Below are 27,257 nucleotides of genomic sequence, written 5' to 3' on the forward strand. Positions count from 1 at the left end.
TGTCTATACCTTGCGGTGGTTCGTTTCGGCAATGCTTGTCATTGGTGTGGGGATGTGCAGTATAACCTGAGGCAAGGGAGTCTAGTTCCTGCACTTATCATGGGGAGAGGGGGGTGTCAGACATGCTGAGGAAATGCGACTACTGGGAAGCCTGTCTCGGGGTCAGGGGGCTCAGCACCGTCCAAGCTGGCTTTTGTTGATGCTGTTTGATTGGAGGGTGAGTTAGTGGTATTCCGTTTGATGCAAGGAAACGGAGAGAAAGATGTTCTCGGAGCCGTCAAAGCTCGCTCACGTCTGACGGCAGTGGATTGTTAGCCCTTTTACGCATTGCGAAGCTTGCATTCTGTACGAGAACTGTGGCTGCTGACCTGAAAGGGAAAGAGTACATCTCAAAGGAGTTTTGTTTAAGATCTGAAATGGAGGCATAGTGGCGAGAGGGTGTCGTATGTTCATTGATGGTTTACACGCTTTTCCTGATGATCTTTGTCGGAGATCTGATGCTGTAGCACATATGGAGCGATCACGCGGAAGTGAGACTGCCTGTGATGGTTTTCAGCGTCATAGATTCAGTTGATGTGGGGTTAAGAAACGCAAAGGCCATACCGTGAGTGGGGGTCGTTAGGATGATAGGTGGGATTTATAATACGCGAGGTGAAGTGCTCATGTCGCGAAAACAATCGACCACTGCAACTGGAATGGCTTTTTCCTTCCTTGCGAAAGATCCTAGCTGTTCTTACAGACTCTAAATCTTAAAAAAACCTTGATTCTTTAACAAGCGTCACGTTGGTCGTTTTTACCGTGGGTACCATTAGCTCAAAAGGAACTTGTGCTGGGCCGAACTACACGGTGCCTTTGGATAGTATGACGCACCTTCGACAATTATCTTTTCATGCTCGCACAATTGGGAAACTCACTGCGTTCAGCTGTAGCGCGGAAGTACTAACAGTGTACCTGCGTTTTACTTGCTATGCTGGAATGCCTCTGCTTCACAGAGGAGTATAAGCGACGGGGATGCGAAGTTCTTTTTAATACAGTTTTGGTGCTGTTTAGTCAGAACACAAGACCACATTCGGCACAGCTTAAAAGTCTTCTCTGATATTCTTATGGTGCAAATCCAAAGCCAGTGCCTACAATTTTCGCTTACCCTTTCTCTTGCTACTCTTGCGCTACTGTTACAGGTACAGAAGAGCCGACGACAATACAGAGGGTGGCAGCATACAGAAAATGAAGGTTTGCGCTCTTCGGATAGGATGTTGGTATGGGGGTTTGCTCTTGTCATTTTATTTGCTTCTCCTTTCGTGCCCCGCTCACTGCGAGAGGAAGCTGGTGGAGGTTCACCGGATCATTGCAGTTGGCGATGTTCACGGCGATGCTGATAATTTTCTGAGAATTCTTCGTATAGCTAATCTGATTGAGGACAGCGTGACGGGGGCATCAGGGGTGCTCGATAATCCACCGCGCTGGAAATACTCCATGAGTCCAACAAACGGGACTGCTGTGAGAACGACCCTTGTTCAAGTTGGTGATTTAATAGATCGTGGGGAGCAGGACTTGCAGGTTCTGAACATTGCCATCTCTCTTCAGGAGCAGACAGCGCAATCCGGCTCGCAAGACGAGGTTGTGCTACTCATCGGGAATCATGAGCTTTTGAATATTCAAGGACATTATCATTACGTCAACAAGAACAACTATGGTGGCTTTCTGAGCAAAGCACTTCGAGCAGAAGGGATGAGAGCAACAGGCGCGTTTGGCCAGTACATTGTAGATAATTTTAAGGCTGGACACCTGGATGAAGGGGTCTTGTTTGTTCATGCCGGTATCGAAACAAGTATGAAGATTAAGGACGTTGAGGCGCTCAACACAGACGTTCGTGAGGCTTTGCGTCAAGGCATCTTCCGACATTCACTCCTAGGGAGCAGTGGCCCTCTATGGACGAGGAAAATGATTATAGAAAGCATGAGTGGCGAGTGCTCGGATGTGAGGGCGGCACTAAAGCAGCTTAACGCAACGCGCGTTGTCGTGGGTCACACAGCACAGGAATCGGGTCACATTGGTCAGCATTGTGACGGGCAGGTCCTTGCCATCGATGTGGGCATGAGTCGATGGATGTACGACAAGGTTGCAGCACTAGAGCTTGTGTTTTCAAAGTACACAGACAACATTACTGGAACTGGATCCGCCAGCTTCGTGGTCAGAGAGCTACGTGAGGGTGTTTCGGGGTTTTGCCACACATGTCTTGAGGAAAGGGGAGGCCTCGATACAACAAGAGGTGGTGACTCTGATGAGGAGAACGATATTTTCGATGACTTGTAATTACACTTGTCCCCCCAAAATTATCGTCCCAAACTCCATGAATATTTTCTTTTATGGAGTTCTTTGGTGCTTTGGCTTCTCAGATTATTCCTTGGTGTATCCAAGTCTTTGTCACTGCTATGTCAGGTGTAAATAGTCTTTTGTGAAAAAAAAATCGTGTTTCAGGTCTTTGGATCTTAGAAACAACAACTAAAGGTCTTGAGAGGGCAGAAATGGAGAGACTTATTCTCCTGAAACGGCGGTGCTCTTCCATCTTCCCTTTGCCCCTCGTCCACATTTGCATACTCTTTTTTTCTTTTTCGCGCAGCAGTCTCTTTCTCATCATACGCCCATCGACTACGAATGCATCCCGGTGGACAATACAAAGGCGATCAGTATCGCAGGCGCGGGGATCACAGTCAACAGGGCTATCTAGCTGCTCAAGGGATCAATGACCAGTTATCGGAAAAGACAGGCGGCAGTGGGGGCTACCGGGGCGGCAGAGGACGAGGCGGCTCTTTTAATAGTGGGCGGGGTGCGCGAGGAAGCGGCAATTTCCCGGGATATCAGGGAAATCGAGTAGATGTCGAACTGGCGCCTCAGAGAGCAGTGGAAAAGTCAGACAGCCCCACAGTTGACAAAAACGATCTCTCAACATGGCGGCGAAAAGACTTCCACGAGCTTGTGAAAGCCTTTGTCGACGACAAGGACTCCAACGAGCTTTCATTCCCATCCACTCTGACACCTGCTCAACGGAATATGGTGCACCGAATTGCAATGTCATTTAACCTCGATCACAAATCCAGCGGCGAGGGTGCCAGCCGCGCGTTAAAGCTGACAAAAATTGGCGGAAGAGTTGATGCGCTGAAGCGGCAGCAAGATGCGGCTGAAGGTGGGGTTCGGGTCAAGACCATCGATGGGTATCAAGGGGCGCAAAAACTCGAGCACGACCATCTCTCTGAAAGTGATATTCTCTCGCTTGAAGACAAGCTCAAGCCGCACAAAAGAAGGATGGCTGCTGCAATCAAGGCTGTGGTGAATGAGCCAGCCTGGGAGAGAAAGTGTTTCCGAGTGGTTCAGGGAGGACTCTCTGTAGTACCTAAACTCAGCCGACCAGTCGACTGCGCTCGATTGAATCAGTTTCGTATGTCGCTACCAGCGTACCGGCATGGCCCACAGATTATTCAATCGGTTCAGGAGAATTCTGTGGTTATTGTTTGTGGCGACACTGGCTGCGGCAAAACTACGCAAATACCGCAGTTGCTCTATGACGCTGGGATTTTCGACAAGCACCACGACGTCATCTGTACGCAGCCTCGTCGAATCAGCGCACTCTCTGTTGCGCAGCGCGTTGCGACGGAACGAGGTGAGGCCTGTGGAGATAGCTGCGGGTACGTTATCCGTTTCGAGAACATGACGAGCGCGAACTCGCATATTATTTACCAGACTACAGGTATATTGCTACGCCGCCTCCACTCTGAGCCGGACCTGAGGGGTGTCGCATGCGTCGTCGTCGATGAGGTGCACGAGCGCGATGTAGAAACGGACTTTTGCCTGCTCTTGTTGCGCGATAGACTGCGTGCACAGCAGGAGCATCCGGAGAGATACCCACTCCAGCTCAAGCTTGTAGTGATGTCAGCAACAGTGCAGGTGGACGCGCTTGTGTCGTACTTTTCCGGCTACAACAGCGGTCGAGATATCCCACTCATCACAATCCCTGGTACACTGTTTCCCGTGAGGGAGTTTTTCTTGGAAGATGCCTTGCGCAAAGTTGGCGCCTCGGCGTCCGCTGTACCGGCGATGAGACTCCTTTCGAACCAGAAGCGGGAGGCGGAGCGGAGCGCCGACACGCCAGAGGCGGAGGGTAACGCGGCGCTGTACGAACAGCTGAAGTCGGTGGTGTTCGACACGTTTGACCGGGATGTGGAGGGACTTGTTCCTTACGATCTTGTGTGTGATTTAATCAAGAAGATTCACGATGAGTCTCGTTCTCACGTGGAGAGCATTTTGGTGTTTCTGCCAGGGTGGGCTGCGATTTCCTGCATCGCGAATCGACTCAAGCGCTCACAGTTTGCAAGGGAGCTCTCTATCTTGATGCTACACTCTAGCCTTACGACGGCAGAGCAGCAGCGCGTTTTTGAGCGGCCACCGAAACACTACCGCAAAATTGTGCTCGCCACTAGCATCGCTGAGACAAGTATCACGATCGACGATATTGTCTACGTTATTGACTGCGGTCTCGTGAAGGGGACGTCATACGATCCTATGGGGAACACCAGCGCTCTCAAGGCGACGCTGATCGGCAAGGCAAACGGGGTGCAGCGACGGGGCCGCGCCGGGCGCTGCCAGGCTGGCGTGTGCTATCATCTGCTTCCTAAGGCAGTGTACGATGACTTGCCCGGTTTCCTCCCCCCCGAAATCGTTCGGTCTCCACTCGAGGAGGTATGCTTGCAATTGAAGGCCATCGAGTCGAACCAGAAATGTGCGCAGGTATTATCGCGGGCGATGAGTGCGCCGCCCACGGAGGCAATAGAGCACGCCGTACAATTTTTGACGGACATGGGTGCGTTTACTGTTGAGGAGAAGATGACGAACCTGGGCAGGGCTCTGGCAGCGCTCCCAACGCACCCACTATTGGGCAAGATGCTCTTCACGGCTGCCTGCTTTGGTGTTCTAGATACCGTCGCAACGATCGCGGCTGGTCTTTCGGTAAAGACGCCGTTCATTCGCCCACAGGCCTTTGAAAAGAGCAGCGCTAAAGAAAACCTGCTTCGCATGGACAACAACGCTCTGTCGGACCACTTTTGCGTCGTAACTCTGTTCACAGAGTGGATTCGAAGCGGCCGGAGTTTGCATTACGCGACTTCCCACTTTGCTGATAACACCACGTTGCGTTCGCTGGAGCGGACGAAGCAGCAGTTCATCAGACTGGTGCTCCAATCGTCCTTTGCGAAAGGGATCGTATCTCCGGAGGCTCACTTTTCGCGGTACGCAAGCAACAGAGGGCTTGTTAGGCTCGTTCTTCTCTGGTCTCTCTACCCGCGCCTCGCTACCATCGAGTACCGCGCCAACCGGGGCGGCCAGAACCCTCAGGTGTTCTGCTGGGACAACAAGGCTGCCGTGTTCTCCATGAATTCGGTGCTGGGGTTCTACAGGCGTAGAGACTTTGGTGCGAACTCCTTTATCGTCTACTACGACCGCATGAACCTCGAGGCGATGCTGAGCGTTTTCGACGCAACAGCGGTGTCCCCGATCGACGTTGTGCTGTGCCTGCGCCAGCTCACGGTGCGGCCGCTGCTTGATGTGCCAGCGCTCTTCTTGGAGGACACTGAGAGCAAGTTGGCGCCGCCCGCGTACCTAGATGTGAACAGCGTCCCAAACAAGGAGAACTATGCTGCAATGTTTTTCGATGGCGACAAGAAGTTGTACGTGGCCCCGAAGAAGCTGGCCGACGTCCTTCAAACCGCGCGGGACTGCTTAGATTTCTTCCTCGCCACGTGCATCAAAAGCGTCCGCGCAAATAAATTTCCTGATTCCTTGGTGCATGCTTTGGCACAGATTGTGGGATATCCCATTACTGGCTGCGATAGACCTGCCACCGGGGTGGCTAGTGCAACTCACATGGATCCTGCTATCCAACAAATACAGCTGGCTAGCGCACATCTACCCGGGTTCGCCCGCCGCCAGGGGCAGGGTGACATGGACTCGGGCGTCTCTGACGATGAGGCGCCAATCATCGGAGACGAAGACGACGACACATACCTGGGGCGCTTGACCGCAGAGCAAAAAGCATCCGTGACGGCCGCCTACGGTGACTTGGCGGTGTTCCGCTACGACGGCGTCACAGAGCTCTTGCATGCGGCCAAGAGGGCGGAGGACTCGTCAGCCTTGCAGGAGGAGAAAATGGAAGGAGGGGAGGTGAACGCCGCCGGTGACGATGAAGAAGACGAGGAGGATGAGGACGAAGAGATCATCGTTGCTAACCTGAATCTTGCGGAGATGCAAGTTCTGCAAAACGTGTGAGTGCCTCTCAAATCTCGGGGCATCTCTTTTCGTTCGCCAGCTTTGAAGGCGGCCTAGCGTGGGGGTGGGTGGGTGTTTTGACCCCAATGCCCATCAGCCCAAGTGAACGCGCTGACTGAGTCAGCCACTTGTTGCGTTTCGGCATGTTCTGTCGTTCCTCTCTTCACCCCACCCCTCGCTGCGCTTATTCGTGGAGGTGATTCATATCTTATGGCTGCCTCTATGTTCTGGACGTCGAGAGGCAGTCTCTAATGGTAAGGTTTGCTTGGCTCTCTTTTCACTTTGTTGTCTTCGGGCGCACTCCCTCCCCAAGAAGTATTTATGTTAGAATAAGTTCTCGCTGTATGCGCACGCATTCCCCTATCTGCATGAGGTGCAGATCTCTGTGCACACTATCCCGTAAATCCGCTTCGAGGAGAAAAAAGATAAAGGCGGTCCACGCTCTTGAATATCAACAGAGGGGACTAGCTGTGCCCAGGTTTGACGTGGTGTGTCTGCTGTCCTCGTTTTCTCCTGATGCATGAAAAAGGTAGCAGCTTCACCTATCCCAGGCGAACGCGCCATGGAAAGTAGCTGTGCAGGTGCTGAGGAGAAGTGCAGATTCCTCCGACGCGCTGCCGTTCGACAATCGACTCGGCACAGCGCTTATGGTGGAGCAGTGTCGACAGCAGCCTAGGAGCGCTGTGGTGTGTGTAACGCAGAAAAAAGAGAAAGAACGACTGCCACGAGAGCAGCTTCTTTTTTAAAATTCTTCCTCTCTTCTGTGTACACTTTCCACTGATGCCGCGGCACTCTCAGCGGTACGCGGCGCAGTACTCATAAGCACATTCCAATTCGCCTGGACTCACGGTCAGTAGTCGTAGTATTTGTCATCTGGTGTGCCGCCAGCAATTCGTCAGTATGCTGTGCATTCGGAAGCTAGCGCTAATTGACAGAGCCGACCCAGGGACGGTGTGGAGCTACGACCTAAAGAAGCAATGGTACTACGGCGACCTTGTCGCCGTCCGCGTGCACGATTCCAACGAGAAGGTGCTTGGATCGACGATCCCAGATGTCTTTGCCCCGACATCAGAGGCGGGGCAGTCTACAGTGTGTGCTTCCTGGATCAACGAATACCCAGAGGAGGAGCCGATGGCGCCTGAGAAAGCGCCCGAGGAGAGTCCTGGCGAGCCATCCCCTTGTGACTCGCGAGGTGAGGCCGCGATCGACGGAAGCGATCCGCCAGAGCCTACAGCGTCTCCGGTGACGCCGGGGAGCACGACGAATGGCTTCAACAATTTGACCGCTCCGCCAGGTGGCGTGGCCGCAGGTGCCAAATACGCCGAGCCGTGCTCCGCCTCAAATCCACCGCAGCCTGAATTTCCTGCCGGAGGTGCCGCTGAGAGTGATCAAACTGTAACCTCTGACAAGCCTTCCGCTGCTGCTAAAACCGCGACGAAGGCAGCAGAAGATCCGTCAGTTTTGCCGACTTCTTTGGCGGCGGCTCCAGGCTCCTCGTTCAGCGAGGCGCCCACTGGAGAGGGAAATGGTGCTGCCTGCGTCCCGGCATCCGCGACTCCGGTGGCACGCAAGCCCAGATTTAGCGGCTGCACGCCGATCAGCATTGCTGAGGCGCCAAAGGGTGTTCTCCAATTTCAGGTCATTACAGTGTTCGGGACAAGGGTGGCCGTGGGAGAGGCGAATGTGCAGTCAATCCTGGAGGCTGACACGTCGGGATCACCCCATGTCCAGCACTACGCTGTGCTCATTATCCCAGTCAACACAAATGCGGAGAGTGCCAGCACGATTCACGCGGTGCTGGAATTCAGCGTTGTCGTTGGGACAACAGATATTGCTACCGTAGTTTCTTTAGCCGCCAGCGCTTCGTACGCGCCGATGTCCACACCACTCCGTGCCGGTAGCACTTGTGCGTTTTCGACCCACACCTTCTACTTCCCCTCTAAGTTTCTCTCTGGGAACGGCGTCTACATTGTGACGAATGTGCTGTGCGCGGAGAGCTTATCCGACAACTCCGTGCACTTGGAGTTTGCCTTGCCAGAGGACTTGAAACGGATGCATGTACTACCGGAGAAGAAGGTTGTCCTCAAAGAGCGCGGGGAGCGCGCCTACTTCACGTGCACTTGGGATGTGCTTAGTCCCTACGTGGGGACCGCTACCGGGAAGGACTCGAAGCGTACATCGGCCGGGCTTCATGTTTTGATCCGCGACGGCTCTGAAAGCAGGGCTCCTTTTGATATCGAACTGGTCGGTGAGCCTCCTTCAACAAAAGCAAAGGGTGTGGGTCCTTACATGTTTTTTGTGAACCACGCCAAAGTCACCAACAACTCTTGCAATGCGGGTGATGAGGGCATCTTGATGGACATTTTGCCTATTTCACTCGTCACTCGTGCGGTCGCGTAGCCGGCCACTGCGACACGGATACCGTCAGCTGGTGCTGACTCCCTCACGTACCCATCCACTGCGCTGAGAGGGGGAGCCGCTGGACATTGCTTTTCCCTCCATTCCTGCGGTCTCGGACATATTCCACGAATGACAAAGCGCGACAGAGGGACGTTTTCTTTTTTTATTGCTTTACATTTTTTTTTCACCCATCAACAGTTGCGCAAACCAGACATCTTTTCTTACTTTGTGTACCGAGGTTTACCTTGTCCGCCCCACCTTGTCTCTTGTGCAAACAGGGGCGTGGGGGTAGACCTAACACAAACACGCGCGGGACGCTCACCCTTTGCCTCTCCCTCCTTGTTCCTATTTCAGATATGACACTGTGGTGTTTTTCTTGCTCTTCAATGGCTGCTCGCCGAGGTTTCTGTACAGTTGCCCTTTCCGGTGTAGAGGTCAGCCGGTTTGCTTTGTTTGAGTCTTCGTGTACAAGTGAAAGAGCCTGTCCTCTACATTTTCCTTTTGTTTTTACTCAGTAGTTCAGCCCTGATGACGGTGAGAAACACTTCAGTGCGCGGCTTCACAGGGCCCCGCACCCCCCCCTGTCGGGGAGCCAACCAGCCCCATATCCCCTTGCCAGTGCTGAACCACTTTCTGGTGGCGACAGGGCCAGGTACCTACGACGTGGTGGGTGAGAACGATTTGTGGTTACTGGCGCCGGCGGTTCGGTCCTGGATGGCGCGGTGTCGGGGTGGGCTGCGACAGCGCGCACGCATGCGTCATTCATACGGGTGTGAAAGTGCCGGCGTGACCCGTGAGTGCGCAACCCGGCCCTCGCGCTGCCTACTGGTGGGGGGCCTGGGCCACCCCCGTGGTGTGTGGTCCGGGTGGCGGCCCGCGCCGCTGGGGCGGCCTGCGGTGGGGTGGCGGGCTGGATGCGGGGGGGGGGCGTGCCCGGGTGGCCGCCTCGGCGTTGTCGCCCCGCGTGTAAAAGGCTGCTTTTCTCCACCCACCAGAGGCCGCGACGAGCCTGGCAAAGCGGAGCCGGGCTTCGAGTTCATTGGAAAAAGCGCGCCCCGGAAGCAACGAAAAAACGTTGCTGGGTTAGCGGTTCGTCGCTGAGAGTCCTCGAAACTGCGTTGTGTTATGTCTACACTTCTTGTGTGTGATCCCTGGTGCTTTTTTTTCCATCTGTGATGGCGTGCGCAGTGGCACGCAGCGATTATTCTCCCGCATTCCAAACAAATCACCCGTTGAACGGTTCAATCACCGAAACAGGAAAGGTGTCGGAGAGACGATAATCCATGCACTTCTCTAGGATGAGGAAGTACACTCCTAAGGATGGATGGAGTCTTTTCACGGGTACCGCCAATCTACTCGTTGTTTCGTAGCTCCCTTTCGAGTCTCCATCTTGACGTCACCAGGCGATTCAGCTGATGCTTCGTTGCCGCCTCCTTTGCGTTGACTCGCCCGGTGCTCTGCCGCCTCGCTCTATTTCCCTCTCCTCCTCTGTGCTTCCCCTTCACACACACACACACACTGACGCATACGTTGTCCCGCTCACGCCTTTGCTGTCTTGTCGTGCGCAGGGTATTGCATTGTGCATAATGGTCAAGTCCCACTACATCTGCGCGGGCCGCCTGGTGCGCATCCTGCGTGGGCCTCGCCAGGACCGCGTCGGTGTGATTGTCGACATTGTCGACGCGAACCGCGTGCTGGTGGAGAACCCGGAGGACGCGAGGATGTGGCGCCACGTGCAGAACCTGAAGAACGTGGAGCCGCTGAAGTACTGCGTGAGCATCAGCCGCAACTGCAGCGCGAAGGCGCTGAAGGATGCGCTGGCCTCGTCGAAGGCGCTGGAGAAGTACGCGAAGACGCGCACTGCTGTGCGCGTGGAGGCGAAGAAGGCGTGCGCTGTGTCGACGGACTTCGAGCGCTACCAGCTGCGCGTTGCACGCCGCTCACGCGCGCACTGGGCGCGCAAGGTGTTCGACGAGAAGGACGCGAAGACGCCCGTGTCGTGGCACAAGGTTGCGCTGAAGAAGATGCAGAAGAAGGCCGCAAAGATGGACTCGACCGAGGGCGCTAAGAGGCGCATGCAGAAGGCGATCGCTGCGCGCAAGGCGAAAAAGTAAGGCCATACCCTGACTTCGCTTGTTTTGTGATTTTTCGTGGGAGTCGGTGGCCGTGCCACCGGTCTTTCATCGGTTTATTTTTCTCCAGTCTGAAAGAAGTGCAAAAGCGAACTCATTGTCGTGAGTAAAAGGTGTCGCAAAGGCTGTTATGACTGGGGGACTGTGTGCATTCCTCAGAGTCCACGAAGGCGGGTGTATGTGGAAGCTGTTTGCGGCATGTGTGAGTGCTCGCGTGTGCCGCGGTGAGTCGGGAGCACTTGTTCGATTCCCCAGGCACGCACGCGGGAGCTGTCGATGTGGAGCGATGGTGCGCCTACGAGAGCCGTCATCTTCCTCCGCCTTGACATTTGCCTCTGGAGTTCTTTGCCGATGTTGCGCTCGTGACCGCGTGGTACAAACCTCAGCAAGTTCGACGGTCACTTGTGGGTGGCTTCTTCAGCGATTCTCTCGCTCTCTCTTCCTCGCTCATCTTCTTTCGCACCGCACAGTCTTCTCCAGATGTAGGGGTAGTGCTTCCACTGCTTCTTGGGGAGAATCACAGGTGTATACACACAAACACACACACGTTGTGTCTGAAAAGGAAGTCGCCGAGGAAAAATGATTCTTATCGGTCTCACGGGGGGAATTGCCTGCGGGAAGTCATCTGTATCGCGAATACTGCGAGACGAGTTTCACATCGAAGTCATCGATGCCGACCTTGTCGTGCGTGAGCTGCAGACCCCGAATTCTGCGTGCACCCGACGAATTGCAGCGCGGTGGCCCCTCTGCGTGCATCCAGAGACTGGGGAGCTGAACCGCGCGGAATTGGGCAAGGTCGTCTTCAGCGATGCACGAGCTCGAAGGGAGCTAGGAAAGGTAATGAACCCCGCAATCTTCAAGGCCATTCTGAAGCGCATTGCCGCCGCCTGGTGGCGTGATCTTTGGCGCAGTGGCGCTGTCTCGTCGCCATCCATCGTGGTGTTGGACGCCCCTACGTTGTTTGAAACCAAAACGTTCACGTACTTTATCAGCGCCTCTGTCGTGGTGAGTTGCTCAGAGCAGCGTCAGATCGAGCGACTGCGTAGTCGAGACGGTTTCTCGCGAGAGGCGGCGCTGCAGCGTATCGGTAGCCAAATGCCTCTCGAGGCAAAGTGTCGGCTTGCCGACTACATTATTGAGAACGACTGCGCAGACGACTTGGACGCGCTTCGCGGAGGCGTGTGCGCGTGCGTTGCGTGGATGTCGCGGCAGTCAAACAAGCGGCTCACGTACATGTTCGGCACCGTGGCTGTTGGTGCGGTTGGAGTGGCGGCCGCCGTGGGCTACGCTTGTTACCGACTTCTGCTAGCGTGAGGGGTTGTGCTTGCTTCATTATCACGCTTGCGTGGAGGTACCTACCCCCCGTGTAGGGAGGGGCGTTTCAGCTGTCATCAAGGAGATGATTCTGACCCCCGCCCGCCCTCTGGGCGGGGCTAGGAGAAGAGTCTCTGCACTGTGCATACTGGGCGTTTTCTTTCACACGCACGAAGGAAACGAAAGATCGACTCGCAACTACAACGCACCTCTTTTTTATTGCTTGCCAAGGACGAAGCTCAGTCTTGTCGCAGCCATGATTCGTGACGCTAAGCTAGCTGTGTGTCACATACGTGCCCTTAATGCGTGCGCGGGTCTTGGTGCAGTCGATTTCACGCAGGGCGAGATGGATAAGACCGATGGTGCCTCGTTCCACTCATTAGGTGGGGCATGAAAAGATGTAGATGGACGTCTTTTCTTCCTCCTCGTTCTTAGCTCAGTTCTTCTCGCTTTTCTTTTTCTACGCTGAGGTTGGTGTGCGTTTGTGGATATATGTGTGTCTCTCTACATCTGTGCTCTCTACGCCACCATAACACCGTTCCCTTGATCACCCCTTCACCCAAGCCGTCGCCATCAACACACAGGAGTGTCTTTATAGCCTTTCACAGCGAAAACGAATCCCTTTCCTTTTCCTCATCATTCTCTTCCGCGAAACTGAAGCGATTCTCTCCGTTGCTGCGCCGCGGGATGTCGTTCACCGAGTGGCCTGTGAGTCGGGTTCGCCAGGAGTTCGTCGACTACTTCAAGAAGCAGGGGCACACATTTGTGCCCGGCAGCCCTGTCTGCCCGCACGATGACCCGACCCTGCTGTTCATCAATGCTGGGATGAATCAGTTCAAAGCGCTCTTTTTGGGCACCGCTGACCCCAACACTGACTTTGGCCGTCTGAAGCGCGCTGCCAACTCACAGATGTGCATTCGCGCTGGTGGCAAGCACAATGACTTGGAGGATGTCGGGCGCGACACGTACCACCACACCTTTTTCGAGATGCTAGGATCATGGTCCTTTGGCGACTATTTCAAGAAGGAGGCCATCCAGTGGGCCTGGGAGCTGCTGACAGAGGTGTACAAGCTGCCCAAGGATCAGCTCTACGTGACCTACTTTGAGGGAGACAAAAACAACGGGCTGAATCCGGATCTGGAGGCGAAGGAACTGTGGGCCCAGTTTCTCCCAGAGAGCCAGATCGTCCCCGGCAACGCCAAGGACAACTTTTGGGAGATGGGTGACACCGGCCCGTGCGGGCCGTGCTCGGAGGTTCACTTTGACCGCATCGGTGGACGCAACGCTGCTAGCTTCGTCAACAAGGACGATCCGATGGTGGTGGAGATCTGGAATCTGGTGTTCATGCAGTTCGAGCGTCGCGCCGATGGCTTCCTCACCCCGCTGCCGCAGAAGCACATAGACACTGGCATGGGTCTGGAGCGCCTCACTTCTATTCTGCAGGGTGTCAAGTCCAACTACGACACAGATGCGTGGATTCCTCTCTTTGAGGCCATCCAGACTGCGACCGGCTACCCCAAGTCGTACGCGGAGATCCGAAACAACCCCGACAGCGACGCCTTGGTGGCCTACCGCGTTGTCGCCGACCACATTCGCTGCCTGACGTCTGCCGTGGGCGACGGCGTCATGCCCGACTCCGTCGGGCGCGGGTTCGTGCTGCGTCGAATTATCCGCCGCGCTGTGCGCTACGGTGTGCAGTTCCTCGGTGCCAAGCCTGGCTTCTTCACGCAGCTCGTGGACAGCGTGTGCACCTCCTTGGGCCCATTCTTCCCGCACCTGAAGGAGCCCCGCAATATTCAGCGCATCAAGGCGGTGCTGGCCGACGAGGAGCAGTCGTTTGCCAAGACATGGGAGATGGGGCTGAGGCATTTCAACCACGCCGTGAATGAGTGTCGCGCAAACAACTCGAAGGTCATTAGCGGCTCCGAGGCTTTTGTGCTTCACGACCGGTACGGGTTCCCGGTGGATCTAACGTGCCTGCTGGCTGAGAAGGACGGGATGACGGTGGACCTGGAGGGCTTCAACGCGGAGATGAAGGAAAGCAAGGTTAGCGCAGGCCGTGTGGCGGCCACCAAGACCTTCATCGACGCGTACCAGCTCGAGGAGCTCAAGACGCGCGGTATACCGCAGACCGATGACGTCGCAAAGTATGTCTGGGAGGACTCCACTGGCGACGTACTTGCTATCTTCGACAAGAAGAACAGCAAGTTCATTTCTCTTTTGGAGCCTGGCAACGACCTCGGAGCCGAGGGGGTCGGTATCATTCTGAACACCACGAACTTTTACGCTGAGTCTGGCGGCCAGGTGTACGACACCGGCCGCCTGGTCGCGGGTAGCGACAGTGTGTTCGAGGTGAAGAAGGTGTACAACGTGGCCGGCTACGTGGTGCACGTGGGCAGCCTCAGCAAGGACTCTGCCTCCCCGATCCCCTTGTCCGCGGTGGTGCAGATGCAGGTGGACTACGAGCGCCGCCTGCCGATCGCGGCGAACCATACCACGACGCACCAGCTGAACTGGGTACTGCGCCGTGTGCTGGGGGAGAAGCCGGACAACTTCACAGAGGTGCAGCAGAAGGGCTCCCTCGTGACGGACGAGATGCTCCGCTTCGATTTCAGCTACAGCACAAAGCTGTCGAACGAGGAACTTGTGCGCGTGGAGCAGCTACTGAACGAGAAGATTCAGGCGGGCCTGCCCGTCTACCGCGAGGAGGTGCCGCTGGAAGCTGCTAGCAAGATTAACGGTCTGCGCCAGATGTTTGGCGAGAAGTACCCCGACCCCGTCAGCGTCATCTCCATCGGCACCCCGATCAACGAGATGCTGACGAACCCCGAAAAAGAGGAGTGGCGCGATTACGCCGTCGAGTTCTGCGGCGGCACGCACCTGAAAAACCTCAAGGAGGCCGACAAGGCGGTAATAATCTCAGAGGAGGCTCTCATGAAGGGCGTGCGCCGCGTGGTCGTGGCCACCAAGTCGGAGGCTGACAAGGTCATCAAGGCTGGGACTGAACTGAAGGGACAATACGATGAGCTGATGCAAAAAGAGGCGACGGCGACCAGCGTCAAGGCGCTTTCAGTGCTGAACAAAAAGGTGGGTGACAGCTGTATTCCGCTGGTGCTCAAGAACGAGATGCGCGACAACATCGACGCGGCCATCAAGCGGATGAACGCGATCCTCAAGTCGCAGGCTGCGGAGGCAAGGGATAAAGCTGCAGAAGCAGGCAAGGCCCTCGGCGCGTCGTACGACGCTGCCGCTGCGCCATTCCTCGTTCACCAGATGACCGAATTCGGCGCGGAGCGTGAGGCACTGCAGGCGTTTTCCGATGGCTTCTCCAGCACCGTGAGTGGACCGGTCGGGGTCTTTCTCATCGGCAGCGACGACGAGAAGGCGCTCGCGATTGTGTCCATGCCGGCCGCTTTTGTGGAGAAGAAGATGAGCGCCGTCGCGTGGGCCAAGTCCTCCATTGGCAAGGGTGGCGGTAAGCCCAGCGCCGCTCAGTCTGGTCTCCCCGCCAAGGACGTCGCTGCGGCTGCGACGAAGGCCATGGAAGAAGCAGAGAGGATGAAGGCGTCTCTGTAGAGCGACATGGATGCTTCCCGTGCTGATGAATAAGTGCTCACGCCGCTCTTGGCCCCGCGACGGTCCGCAACGCCAGTGCGCTGGCGAAGAGGAGGATCCTGGCTGTGTGTGTTCATTCCCGCTTTGAGCGTCCTCTCCTCATAATATAACGATTTGCGCGCGCGAGGCAGGAGACATGCATGTGAGCTCCTTTACATTATCTGCACACACACACACGCGCGCACACGCCTTTTCCTTTTTCGGGGTCTCTCTTCCATCGAATGCATCAAGGGATGCGAGCCAAGTCGGGAGGGGAGGAGATCAGCTGTTTGGCTTGGGTGCCTAAGCACACTATCTGTTTTTTTTTTGACACCGTTGCTGTTGTTGTTCTCGATCTACCCGTTTCTCCACCAGAATACGTTTTCTTATTCCCAAATATATGACGAACATTCTCCATCAACGCGATTCGAATCGAGAAGGGGTGAGGGCGTGAGGCACCCATACCCACACTCATACACCCGCAAGCAAACGGAGAACCACGGGCGTGGTGTGTTTCTGCGTGTGTACGTGTACGTGTATGTGGATGTGTATTGTGAGAGAGGGCGTCTATACATGTGCACGTGTGCGGCGGGCTAATGTTGGGGTGGAGAATTCCGTAAGGAGTGCCATTCCAGAGGAACGCATACAGAGGGGCGAACACACACGCAGACAGGGCCCTCTACCATAAAAGGGCCTGTGCAGTGTCAAACGTGCACACGTTGGAGGCATTACCAGAGGGATAGGGAGGTACGGTGCGACTGTGCGCCTATTGCCCAGCTGCATTTGTTGTCTCCAACTCAGCGCCTTCCCTCCCCCTTCTCTCTTTCTCCGGCTGGCGCGACAGCACGTGCAGTGATTCGCAGGCTCGTGGTGTGGTCCCTGCATCACATTACGTTGCATCCCTCTCCTCCTACGCGTCGTATGCTTTCTGTGTGTGGCACCGTAGCGGCGGAGCCCCTCACACTGTTCATGGTCGTTTTTCTGCGATGTGCTGCGGGGATCAAGAAGAGGGAGACGGCCAGGTGAGGTGTCTTTTCAGCAGGACTCGTCACCTCACGTGCGTCTCCCCACCCGTCAAGTCCTTTCATCTCTTCCTCTTCGCACCGCCTTCCTTTTGCCGCTCCTGATGGAGCGCCTGCGCCGTGTTACGGGGCACCTCACTTTGGCATTACGGCTCTTCTCTTTGCCTCCTGCGTTTTCCGCTCCCGCACTGTGTTGATGGGGAAGCGAGGTGAAGAGGTACGACGCTTGTCTTTCTAGTCAATAGCGGTACCAGTGCCTCTTCATCACCCTCGATTCCGTGAATAGGGGGAGTCGATCCACCTCTGTCATCACCACTACCAACACACACCTCCGCAGAGGGTATAGCTTTACACAAGCAGACAGACATACACCCCCACAGACACACCATTACCACACGCAGTGCTCCATCGCACGTTGTCTCCATTTTCTCCGTTTTATATTCAACAGCGTCGTCGGCTCTCCTTGTGTCTTCTCCTTTTCCTGTCAAGCCTGTCTGTGCGCCGTCTCGTTCTGTTTTCCCTTTCTCCCCTCTGTGTCTATCCACCACCCTCCCCAAAAAGCGCTCCGAGGTACTGACAGGTATCGTGTGTGTCTCCCCGTCTTTGAAGAAACTTTCGCGTGTGTATCACCAGCCCGCGCACCACTGATTAGTGTGTGTGGTGCCGGATGTCTCGTATCTTCTACAGAGGTAGAGCACGAAGCAGAACAGAGGACGACAGAGAAGAAAAGAGAGGGTGGGTGGGGGAGGGGGGCAGTTGCCGTCTTCACAGTGTATATGTTCTAACGCACAGACGTGTGCACACACGAACACAAAAAGGCGTACACCTACACAGTCACCGTACTGAGGTTGCAGGCAGCGGGCCGCAGTTGTTTCCTTTGCAGTGTTAGCTATTGGGTCCCATCACACGACCTACCCACGCGTACGATCAAACGATTCGATTGCACACTGTTGTTCCTTTTCCGAACTCCCTCGACTCATCCGTTGGGGAGGACTGCGCAGTAGGACAGAAGCCCCACACTTTAGTCGCGCAAGTAGATTGCGCTTGCGGTGCTATGTCTGTATCCGCGTCCTCCTCGAGGGCTGCCGCTGCATCGTCCGGTACCCTCGATGCCACGGCTGCCCCACACACCTCCGACGCTGTGAAGGAGCCGTTCAAGCTTCTGGTGTGGCGTCTCGTTCTGGTTGACACAGCCGAAGACAGGTCGCAATGGTCTTCACGGGCGAAGCAGCAGTGGGGTGGCGGCAAGCCCCTCTTCGTGTCCGTTAGTAACAAATTCAAGGAGCATGGCAGCACGTCGTCGCAGCAGCTGGTGTTTGGTAATCCACAGCAGTCGCAGCAGCAGCCGTGGAGCGGGATCGAATGGCGAGAGAGCAATATTATACCAGTGCCACTGGATGATGATCCTGTGCTGATGATCGAGGTTGGCGTGGTCCGGCATGGCAAGAAAAATGTGCTGGGGCTTGGTATAATCAACACGCAGTCGATGCTGGCGGAGAACCGCCAGTACACCAAGTTCACCGTTCATGTGCTGCCGACTCACACCTCGATTGACGCCTTCACAGTGCACGCGGTGGCAGAGGTGGAGATCCACAGCGGCCTGCACCACGAGTCACCCGATCTCAACTTCACCCCGTTAGAGTACAACTACGGAACCGTGCGAGTATCCACTGTGGACTTTTATTACCCATCTTTCTTTCTCACAGGGACGGGTGAGTATATTGTCTCCAACGTACTGTGCGCGATGAACATGACAGAGTTTAGCTCCCTGGCTATGCAGTTGGTTCCGTTGCACTCGGCTGCCAGCTACATTGCCACGGAGCCGTCGCAGGTGATTACGGTGCGGCCTCAGCAGCGCGTGTACTTTAGTGCTACCTGGAATCTTGCTAACCGAGCCTGCATGAAGACGCTGGAAATGCAACTCAGGGTGAACGGGTCACAGAAGCCATCAGCACTGGTTCTCATAAAGGTTCACAACCAGGTCCCGCAGACTTCAGGCAACACAGACCTGCCCTTCCACTACTGGGTGAACACCACGTGTATCACAAATCGGCAAATGCTGCCGTCGCAGGAGTTACCCCTCATCCATGCCGTTCTTCCAGTGTACCGCTTTATTAGTCGCAGCGCCCCCATCAACCAAACAGAGGGCATGATCGTGGCGTTCGACAAAGACAAGGGCGAGCATGTGTTGGTGCGAGCCAACGGCGTCCCAGTGACAATGGGCAAGCTTTACGGAACTGGCCATCATCATCAACGGCAATCGCAGCAGCGCCTGTGCTTGCAGAAGGCAGGCACCAGTGGCTCCGCGCTGAGCAAAGTGGAAAGTATGGACCTCAAAGCTGTCAGCGACTTGACATCTCCGTTCGGCTTTGATACGAACGCCTCCTTCGTTGTGCGGGACAGCCGCGTCAGAAACCCATTCCCGTCGCGCGGGCCGCTGCTGAATCTCTCACAGAAGACGTGTTTGTGCACCATCGCTCTCGGGCTGATTCGTGGGTTTCCCATGGTGTACGAGGCCACCACCGGCCTGTCTCCATCCTTCCAAGTGAGTGTGACACTGCTGGATCAGCGCGGGTGGCAGATTGTGCATGGTGAAACCCTCCCCAGCTACCATAGCGCCAGCGGCAGCCTGCGGTGGGCGGAGCAGCTGGTCCTGCGGAAGTGGCCAGGAGCGACGTCGCAGCAATTTGTTCGCCTCAATCTGACCGAGGTACGACCCCGCGACGGGGACGAGACGCCGATCGGCGCCGGTCTCATCTCCCTCCCCAGCATGCAGCGCCTATACACACAGAACCCGCTGAGCGTCGCCTTCTATGTGTACGAGACGTACTCCTTGTACGATCAACTGAACTCGTCATCCCTGTTAATGAAGGACGTCAACGTGATGTTCTCGGAGCTGCGCTGACTATGGAGGTGTGCCGCTGCGCCGTGAAGTTGTGTTGCTTTGCTCTTCGCTCTTCGTTTTGTTTGCCCGAGTTGCTCCACTGCGACACCCTGACAATCATGAGCACCACTGTCTCCCTCGCTTTACTTTGTTTCTCCACCACGGGTGCCATTGTGCACCGCTGCGCCGTGTCAGCCCTACCTCAGCGCGTATGATAGTGTATCTGCTTCTCCGTCTTGACGTCACCAGGCGATTCAGCTGATGCTTCGTTGCCGCCTCCTTTGCGTTGACTCGCCCGGTGCTCTGCCGCCTCGCTCTATTTCCCTCTCCTCCTCTGTGCTTCCCCTTCACACACACACACACTGACGCATACGTTGTCCCGCTCACGCCTTTGCTGTCTTGTCGTGCGCAGGGTATTGCATTGTGCATAATGGTCAAGTCCCACTACATCTGCGCGGGCCGCCTGGTGCGCATCCTGCGTGGGCCTCGCCAGGACCGCGTCGGTGTGATTGTCGACATTGTCGACGCGAACCGCGTGCTGGTGGAGAACCCGGAGGACGCGAGGATGTGGCGCCACGTGCAGAACCTGAAGAACGTGGAGCCGCTGAAGTACTGCGTGAGCATCAGCCGCAACTGCAGCGCGAAGGCGCTGAAGGATGCGCTGGCCTCGTCGAAGGCGCTGGAGAAGTACGCGAAGACGCGCACTGCTGTGCGCGTGGAGGCGAAGAAGGCGTGCGCTGTGTCGACGGACTTCGAGCGCTACCAGCTGCGCGTTGCACGCCGCTCACGCGCGCACTGGGCGCGCAAGGTGTTCGACGAGAAGGACGCGAAGACGCCCGTGTCGTGGCACAAGGTTGCGCTGAAGAAGATGCAGAAGAAGGCCGCAAAGATGGACTCGACCGAGGGCGCTAAGAGGCGCATGCAGAAGGCGATCGCTGCGCGCAAGGCGAAAAAGTAAGGCCATACCCTGACTTCGCTTGTTTTGTGATTTTACTTCATTTTAAAAACGAAAAAGGAAGTAATTCTGAAGCAGTAACCGTGATGGGGGTTTCACGAGGGACGACCTAGAGCACATATTCTGCACAGTGGGGTGACGGTGCAACCGTCACTGAGCCACCGGCAGCATGCGAAGGCCGTGCTTGCCGAGCATAGTTTGGGCGCTGTTGGTCATGTTGTGGTGCCGTTGCGCGACCTTCCAGGCGGCATCGGAGTAAGGACAGGGGCTCGAAAAGCGCGTCAGGTTGTGGAGGGCTTTGTGTCTCCTTTCACCCACGATGTTGCGCACCCTTGCTTTCTTGGCCGCGGTGGCACGTGTCTGCATGATGATTGCCGCTCGTTTCGTGCCTGTGTTGCTCTCCCACGCTGCACTGTTGCCCCCCTCCTCTCTTGTTTCCTTCATCACTCTACGCCATCCTCTCTGACGGTAGCCTCTACTTCTTTCACAGCTACTCCACCGGGACACACACACACACACATATATATATATACGCATACATACGCACGCGAATCACTCAGCGCCCGCAATACACTACGTGGAAAGGAAGGCAAGGAGGAAAGAAAAGAGGAAAGAAGCAACAAGCCGACTGCAGTCCCTCGGAACGCCCTCTCATCTCTTTCTCTTTGCCCGTCGACCCGCTGTTTTCGTACAGGCTGTGTAGCGGCGTGAGGGGTCGAGAGTTGGGCACAGAATGCGTCTATGCGTTCGTTAGCACGCGCAAAGAGAGAAGAGCCGCCATTGGTGTCCTCTCTTCACCTTACCCGTTTGTCTTGTTGTTGACCGGACGTCCTTTGCTCGCTCCGCCGTGTGTGTGTGTGTGTGTGTGTGCTTGTGAAGCTGCATCAGCGTCTTTTTGGAGCCAAGAGGTGGGAACGGAGAGGCCAAACAAGGAAACGTACCCGGAACCTTTTTTCTTCTTTTCAATTTTTTTTCTTGCTACGCCGCTGTTCTTTTCGCCCCTTCTCCCTCCTCCTCCCCTTCCCTTTTTTTTCTTACCTTTGCTCCTCCTCAGAACGCTAATCTCTCCTTCTCTCTCGTTTCATGGGCGTGCTTTTTGCTTTTCTTGTTTCTCTTGTTTCTTTTGTATTGGTCCTGAAGTTTTTCTGTTTTCTGTGAGCTCCCTCTCTTCCTCTCTCTCCCCTCTGTTTGTTCGCCGTTTCACAACTTCCCCCTTCGCTCTTCCCTGTCGTTTCCGCCGCCGCTACTCCGACTTGTCTTTCCGTGCCTCCTGGTCTAACTCTCGTTGTTGCAAGCGCTTTTCTCATCTTCCCTTGTCAGAACTCAGTCCGTAGCTCTACCCTCCCTGTGCGTGCTTCTACGTGTGCAAGCTCGAATAGCGTGCCGCAACATAACCTCAGAATCAAATCGGTCCAGAAGAAAAAGGGCCCTGACTGAAGAGGGCTCGTTGAAAGAGGAAAGAGAGGGGCGTGACGTGTGGGTGTGTTTCTGCGTCCGCGCATCTTCGATACTTTGAAGGAGTAGGCAGTGAAAGGCTCGGAGGCACCCACACAAAGCGCACCAGGAAGTTCCACAGAGTTGAACAAGTGCCCGGCTGCAGGCCCATACCTAAAAAAGCAGAATAGGTGAGGGCATTAGCAGTGTGTGTTCAAGGACACGGGAGCGTTGCGTCTTCGAGTCCGGACGCATAGCGCACGCGCATCTTCTGTTTTCCTCGGCTGTGGGTTTTGATGTTGCTTGCGTTGTCCACGCTGCTTCTCACTGCTCCACTCCCCCTCTTACACGGCACTCACACTTTTATCCATGTTGGGAGCTTGGGGTGTTCTTTTTTGTTTTTGGTGTGTGTGTGTCTTGCAGTGACAACGCGTGCAGGCCCCAGGAACCTTTTTTGCCTCTACCCCGCCACGACCTTTGTTTTTTTGGTGCTGCACACATCTCCCGTTTGGTCCCCCCCTGCAACCCCCCTCTGCGAGTGTCAGTGCGTCAGGAGAGTTGCCCCTGCGTCATTACCCACTTCTTCCACGTGTCTGCAGCCAAGTATAAGCATCGCAGCAGTGCAGACACTTGCAGGCACATCCTCCCCAAGTGGCGCGCAAGTTTTTTGAGGGACTAAATCAAAAACCAGAGAGGTCATCTCCCCTGCGATTGAGGCAGGATATAAAAATCTGCTCTCCTCACCTTCCGCAACTCTGACGTGTTTCGGGTTTTTTTTTGCTCTCCCACTTTCATGTGTTTGTGCGCTTATTTTTTTTCCTGCGGTCTTTCAGCTGTGTTTTAGTCTTTCCTTTTGACTTTATTCGAGTCTCGAAGCTTGTTGTTGGGTGCGTGGCCAGTTCTCTTCCACCCCATCGCGCTCTTCCTCTTCGTCCAAACACAGTCTCTCTGTACACTCTCCATACTCACACCGGAGACAAGGCACGCGCCGAAGACGGCCAAAGGCGAGGAGAGGACGACCACAACAGTCTACGTCTGGCACACAAGCAAGCAGCAGTGTCAGGCGCAAAGCTCAGACAAACCAAACGGTGCGACTCACACCTGTCCTCTCCTCTGTCTGCACCCCGTGCACTGACGGCAAGTAACATCACTGAGGGAGACTCTTGCCTTTCGTTTTTCTTTTTCTTGTCCAATTCCGTCGTAAATCTCTCTTCGCTTGTTGCGGCTTACCCGGCTTTTGTGGTTTCTTCCATGTTGACCGGGGGTTGCATCTAGCCGCGCTTTGTTTCTTTCGTGTAGGATCTTCTTTTATTTTGTCGTCCTTCCGCCTTCTTCCTCGTGAGTACACTCGTGTGGTGTTTCCTTTGTGGGTTTGCCGAGTACCATTTGCGTTCTCCTTTTGATCGTCATTTGTGGCTGTCTGCGTTTTCCTTCGCCGCTTCTCTTGGAAGCCGCGCCACCGCCGATTCCCTTTCGTTCTTTTTGTGCAAATTTCCTCGTCCCTTTCCGCACTCTACGTCAGGGACCGACCATGACGGATCATGTGCTCTTCACTGGCGCGATGTCAAACGCGTTTGAGCAGCCAGCACACCCGCGGGGTGAGGGTGATGAGGTCACCTCGGCACGCAGGTACTATAATATGACTAGGCCGTACCCCATGGCCTGCGCTGCCGGGGAAGGAGTACTTCCAGAGTCACTGCCCTCTGAGACACACCTCCCAGTGGAGAAGCTAGTTGTGGGCTCCTCGCGTCCACCTCGTCTGCTCCCAGAGAAGCCTCTGGGAGATACGCCAGAGCCGCAGCGCATGCTGGTACCTGTGGATGCCGCCGGCACCCCGCAAATGTTGCTGATGTCGTCCCCCAAGGGCACACACAGGCGTACGGCCACCTGTGCGCATTTGTCTCTTCGAACTAGTACCGCGAGTGAGACCACGCTTATGTTTGACTCGACTGTGGCAGAGAAGGCGGCGAATCCTGCTCTCCATCCAGCAGCGCAGAATGTGCATGTGCAACCTAGGGCGGGAATCACCACGTCGCCGTTTTGCGTGAACCGCGTGTTCGATGACCGGCAGCTTCAGTATGGGCAGATGCTACTGCCGGCGCATCGGCTGCACAATCACCACGTCTCGCAGATGAGGACGACACTGAAGCCGAAAGGCCCGGACGCGTCGGCGACGCTGTGGATCGAGGCTGCATCGCAGGCGGATGTGCTTGCCTTCTTCGGTTCTCAGGATGACGTAAAGAATTTGGTGGCGAGCTCTTCACTCCGATCCAGCCGCAAGACCCCCGTCAGCAAGGAGTTGCCTTGGACTGTCGTTGATGCAGCAAACAACAGCTTCTGCGACACCTCCTGTAGCGACTGCATCTTTTCTGCCGAGACCACTGTGACGGGCGGGTCACAAGTCAGCGGCGCTCTCCGTGGTCATGTGATCGACCCACAGGCGGTCCTAGGCTTTCACAGGGACGGAGCACGACGCCAGCGCAGGTTTCCAAAGACTTTCAGAGATGCAGAGCCTCAGTAAAAGACGGCGTAGCTTGCATCGTTTTCTTTCTTTGCGCATCCGCGCTTCCGTCTTCGGCTAGGCACGTGTACATCCTACGTCCTCCCCCCTTGCGTACGTGCGTGCTCCCTCGTGTCGCTCTTGCGGGTCTTCCTTCTAGGGCGCTCCTTCTTTCTCCCGCATCTCTCCGTTTCCTACACCTGTGCGAGATAGCAGCATGCGTGTAGGTGGGCGTGTCCGCGGCGCAACTGCATGGGTGCCAGCACGCTCAGCCCGCCCATGCCCCCACAAACCTTCAGATATAGAATACGTGTGTCTGCGTGTATGTAAGTGCCTTGCTCTATGTCCCACTTCCATCTGCAACAGCGTACTCGTGCACATCCCGTATCATGTTCGCAATCGATTTGGTGGGTTACTTTTTGTGTGCTTCTGTTCTCCATGTTTCATCTGTTAGTTCACTTTCCACGTTTGTGCTCCAGGTCGAATGGTCACCAAAGGACACACAAGGGCAAGTCAAGCAAGGAGTAGCCCCGCCTTTCGCACCCCCACCTTCTCCCTTCCCGTGTCTTGCCTCTTTCTCGATGGGATCTCAAAACCCTTCTAGAAGAGACAAATAGAAGTACTCGCAGAAGCAATGCCGCAACGGAAGCGAGTCCACAGCTATCTCGGTTTGCACCCCAAACCACTTTTACGTTGCTCACCTTTGCGGCGTGGTCTTTCATATTCCTCTATCCACCTTCTCTTACCTCACGGCCTCCTCTTCTGCTTTGTATACCTCCACCCCTCCTCCACCCCCTCCTCCTCTTCCCCGTGACATCACTGACTGGTCCCTTTTTTTCGTCCTGTTTTCCTGTTTCTTTGATCTTCTTCTGCCCTCGTCTTCCCCCAGCTTCTCTCGTCTCCCCCTTCTCTTGTGTAGGATCCCTGTACTTGCACACAGACACATGTGCGCTTGTTGGTTTCGTATGTATGCGTGTGTGTGTGTGCTGTTCCTCTCTGTATATTTCCTTCCGTGTCACTTCTTTCGATTTTCTTTTTCGTGTTCGTTCTCTGGCAAAGTGTTTACCTCCGTAAAAGGACTTCGGTGTGGGCTGATGTTGTTCGGCTCGTGTGCATGTGTGTGTGTGCACCGGCTACACCCCACCTTGTTGGTGTCTTTCCAGCTCTTTTTGTTCTGCTTTCTGCTTTGGCGTTTTTCCCTTTGTTTGCATTTCTCTCCCTTGTATCTTTGTGCTTTTCTGTCCTTCACGAAACGGATGTGTAGCTTCCCCTCTCGAAACCGCCGACGCTATTTTTTCTTTTTTTTTGTTTTCCTTTTTGAGTGTTTCTCCATGGTTTCATCCCCCCTCTCTCGCTCCGATTGTGTCCTTCTCCCCCGCCTTTTCCTTTCACCATGCATGTAACTAGCGCTTCTTTAACCCTTTCTTACTTCTCCTTTCATTCTCTTCCCCAGTGCCTCGCCTTTTCGGATCTCGCCTCGCTCTTTCTGTGCTTGTCAGCTGTGGGTCAGCGCGTGCGTGAGCGTGGTGAGCTTTCCTGAGTCGTTCGAGCCCGCTAACTGTAGCCCCGTAAAGGCGCCTCTTCCTCTACTCGTGTACTTTTTGCTCACCCCCTCACTCTCTCCCTGCTTCCAATGTATATGTAAGTATGTGCACAATCCTCCTTTTCTGTGCTCACCTGTGTTTAGAGCTCGCCATCTTCAGGTATCTCTGCGTTGGTGTGCGTATACTCATCTGTTCCCCGCGTGTGACCTACTTACCCCGGGACGCTTAAAAAAAATGTTTTCGTGGTCGTCACTCGAGCATTCGCACGCACAGTCATGAGGGCATGCTCGACATACACTCCGGTGCCTCCGTCTCTGCATCTTATTCATGCCTTTGACAAAACGGCGGTGTCTACTTCCACCACCCTTTCTACTGGAAGCTCTCTCCTTCCCCTCCTTCATGTGTATCTGTCCCTTTTTGATCGACATGTGCGTCAAGTCGTCTTCTGCTCTGTTTGATGTGCATGCTTCCACCACCACCACCACCACCCCCTCTGCTCTCTTTCTTTCCCGCCATTGTTTTCTGGATGTGCTATCTTTACCGGCTGTGCGTGCGTGCGTGCGTGTGTGGTGAGGGGCGCATTCATGATGTACAGGTTCATATGTACGCATATATATATATATATATATAATGTCTTCTGCACAGCGGCAACGAAAACGAGGAGGAGGAGGAATGGTGTGACGTCTCTCTCTGTCTTTAGTCAGGCGTGATTTGTTTCTCTCCCCCCCTCATCAGTGCGGTCATTTTTCTTTATTGTTCGTCCTTTCCCGCCTTTCATCACGTTGGGGGAGATTTTTCTGTGTTGTCTTTTATAACGAACTTGTCTTTGGCGTTGGTGTGCGTTTCTCTCTTCTTCCCTCCCACCCCTTCCTTCACCCGCACTGTGTGCATGTATGTATGTGCGCGTGTGTGTGCTCGCTTTCCTCGTCCCCCTCCCATTCGTGTTTCCGCTCCCCCTTTTCCCATTGTTGCTGCTCTTGTCCATTGCGTTGTTTTGCGCTCAGCCGCTGGCCTTTTTTTTTGCTTCGTGTGTGCAGGCACTTCCTCACCTTCACATCTCTCCCCGTCTCGCTTTCGCTCGCTCTCGCAGTTCCTGTGCGACTCTGACCAACACGCACATGCGTCTCCACAGGAGATGCCGTGTCGTTTCCGCTGTGAAGGAG

At 55.2% G+C, this 27,257-nt stretch overlaps 8 protein-coding genes across 8 annotated transcripts; all 8 read left to right on the top strand.

The window, feature by feature from the left end:
* Positions 1-1,224: 1,224 nt before the first annotated feature.
* On the top strand, positions 1,225-2,313 carry LMXM_22_1490 (putative Serine-threonin protein phosphatase; the record flags this gene model as incomplete). The annotated part of the gene is made up of 1 exon (XM_003875554.1): positions 1,225-2,313. The coding sequence occupies one exon, from the start codon at positions 1,225-1,227 to the stop codon at positions 2,311-2,313; it is 1,089 nt and encodes a 362-aa protein (XP_003875603.1).
* Positions 2,314-3,051: 738 nt separating this feature from the next.
* On the top strand, positions 3,052-6,315 carry LMXM_22_1500 (putative ATP-dependent DEAD/H RNA helicase; the record flags this gene model as incomplete). The annotated part of the gene is made up of 1 exon (XM_003875555.1): positions 3,052-6,315. One exon carries the CDS (start codon positions 3,052-3,054, stop codon positions 6,313-6,315), a length of 3,264 nt encoding a protein of 1,087 aa, XP_003875604.1.
* Positions 6,316-7,215: 900 nt separating this feature from the next.
* LMXM_22_1510 (hypothetical protein, unknown function) lies at positions 7,216-8,715 on the top strand (the record flags this gene model as incomplete). The annotated part of the gene is made up of 1 exon (XM_003875556.1): positions 7,216-8,715. The coding sequence occupies one exon, from the start codon at positions 7,216-7,218 to the stop codon at positions 8,713-8,715; it is 1,500 nt and encodes a 499-aa protein (XP_003875605.1).
* A 1,586-nt stretch (positions 8,716-10,301) lies between these two features.
* LMXM_22_1520 (putative 40S ribosomal protein L14) lies at positions 10,302-10,829 on the top strand (the record flags this gene model as incomplete). Its single annotated transcript, XM_003875557.1, has 1 exon — positions 10,302-10,829. One exon carries the CDS (start codon positions 10,302-10,304, stop codon positions 10,827-10,829), a length of 528 nt encoding a protein of 175 aa, XP_003875606.1.
* A 597-nt stretch (positions 10,830-11,426) lies between these two features.
* Positions 11,427-12,161, top strand: LMXM_22_1530 (putative dephospho-CoA kinase; the record flags this gene model as incomplete). Its single annotated transcript, XM_003875558.1, has 1 exon — positions 11,427-12,161. The coding sequence occupies one exon, from the start codon at positions 11,427-11,429 to the stop codon at positions 12,159-12,161; it is 735 nt and encodes a 244-aa protein (XP_003875607.1).
* Positions 12,162-12,848: 687 nt separating this feature from the next.
* Positions 12,849-15,737, top strand: LMXM_22_1540 (putative alanyl-tRNA synthetase; the record flags this gene model as incomplete). Its single annotated transcript, XM_003875559.1, has 1 exon — positions 12,849-15,737. The coding sequence occupies one exon, from the start codon at positions 12,849-12,851 to the stop codon at positions 15,735-15,737; it is 2,889 nt and encodes a 962-aa protein (XP_003875608.1).
* A 2,094-nt stretch (positions 15,738-17,831) lies between these two features.
* On the top strand, positions 17,832-19,682 carry LMXM_22_1550 (conserved hypothetical protein; the record flags this gene model as incomplete). Its single annotated transcript, XM_003875560.1, has 1 exon — positions 17,832-19,682. One exon carries the CDS (start codon positions 17,832-17,834, stop codon positions 19,680-19,682), a length of 1,851 nt encoding a protein of 616 aa, XP_003875609.1.
* Positions 19,683-20,091: 409 nt separating this feature from the next.
* On the top strand, positions 20,092-20,619 carry LMXM_22_1560 (putative 40S ribosomal protein L14; the record flags this gene model as incomplete). The annotated part of the gene is made up of 1 exon (XM_003875561.1): positions 20,092-20,619. The coding sequence occupies one exon, from the start codon at positions 20,092-20,094 to the stop codon at positions 20,617-20,619; it is 528 nt and encodes a 175-aa protein (XP_003875610.1).
* Positions 20,620-27,257: the final 6,638 nt, after the last annotated feature.

This window comes from Leishmania mexicana, chromosome 22 (genome assembly GCF_000234665.1).
Source record: "Leishmania mexicana MHOM/GT/2001/U1103 complete genome, chromosome 22".
NCBI lineage: Eukaryota > Euglenozoa > Kinetoplastea > Trypanosomatida > Trypanosomatidae > Leishmania > Leishmania mexicana.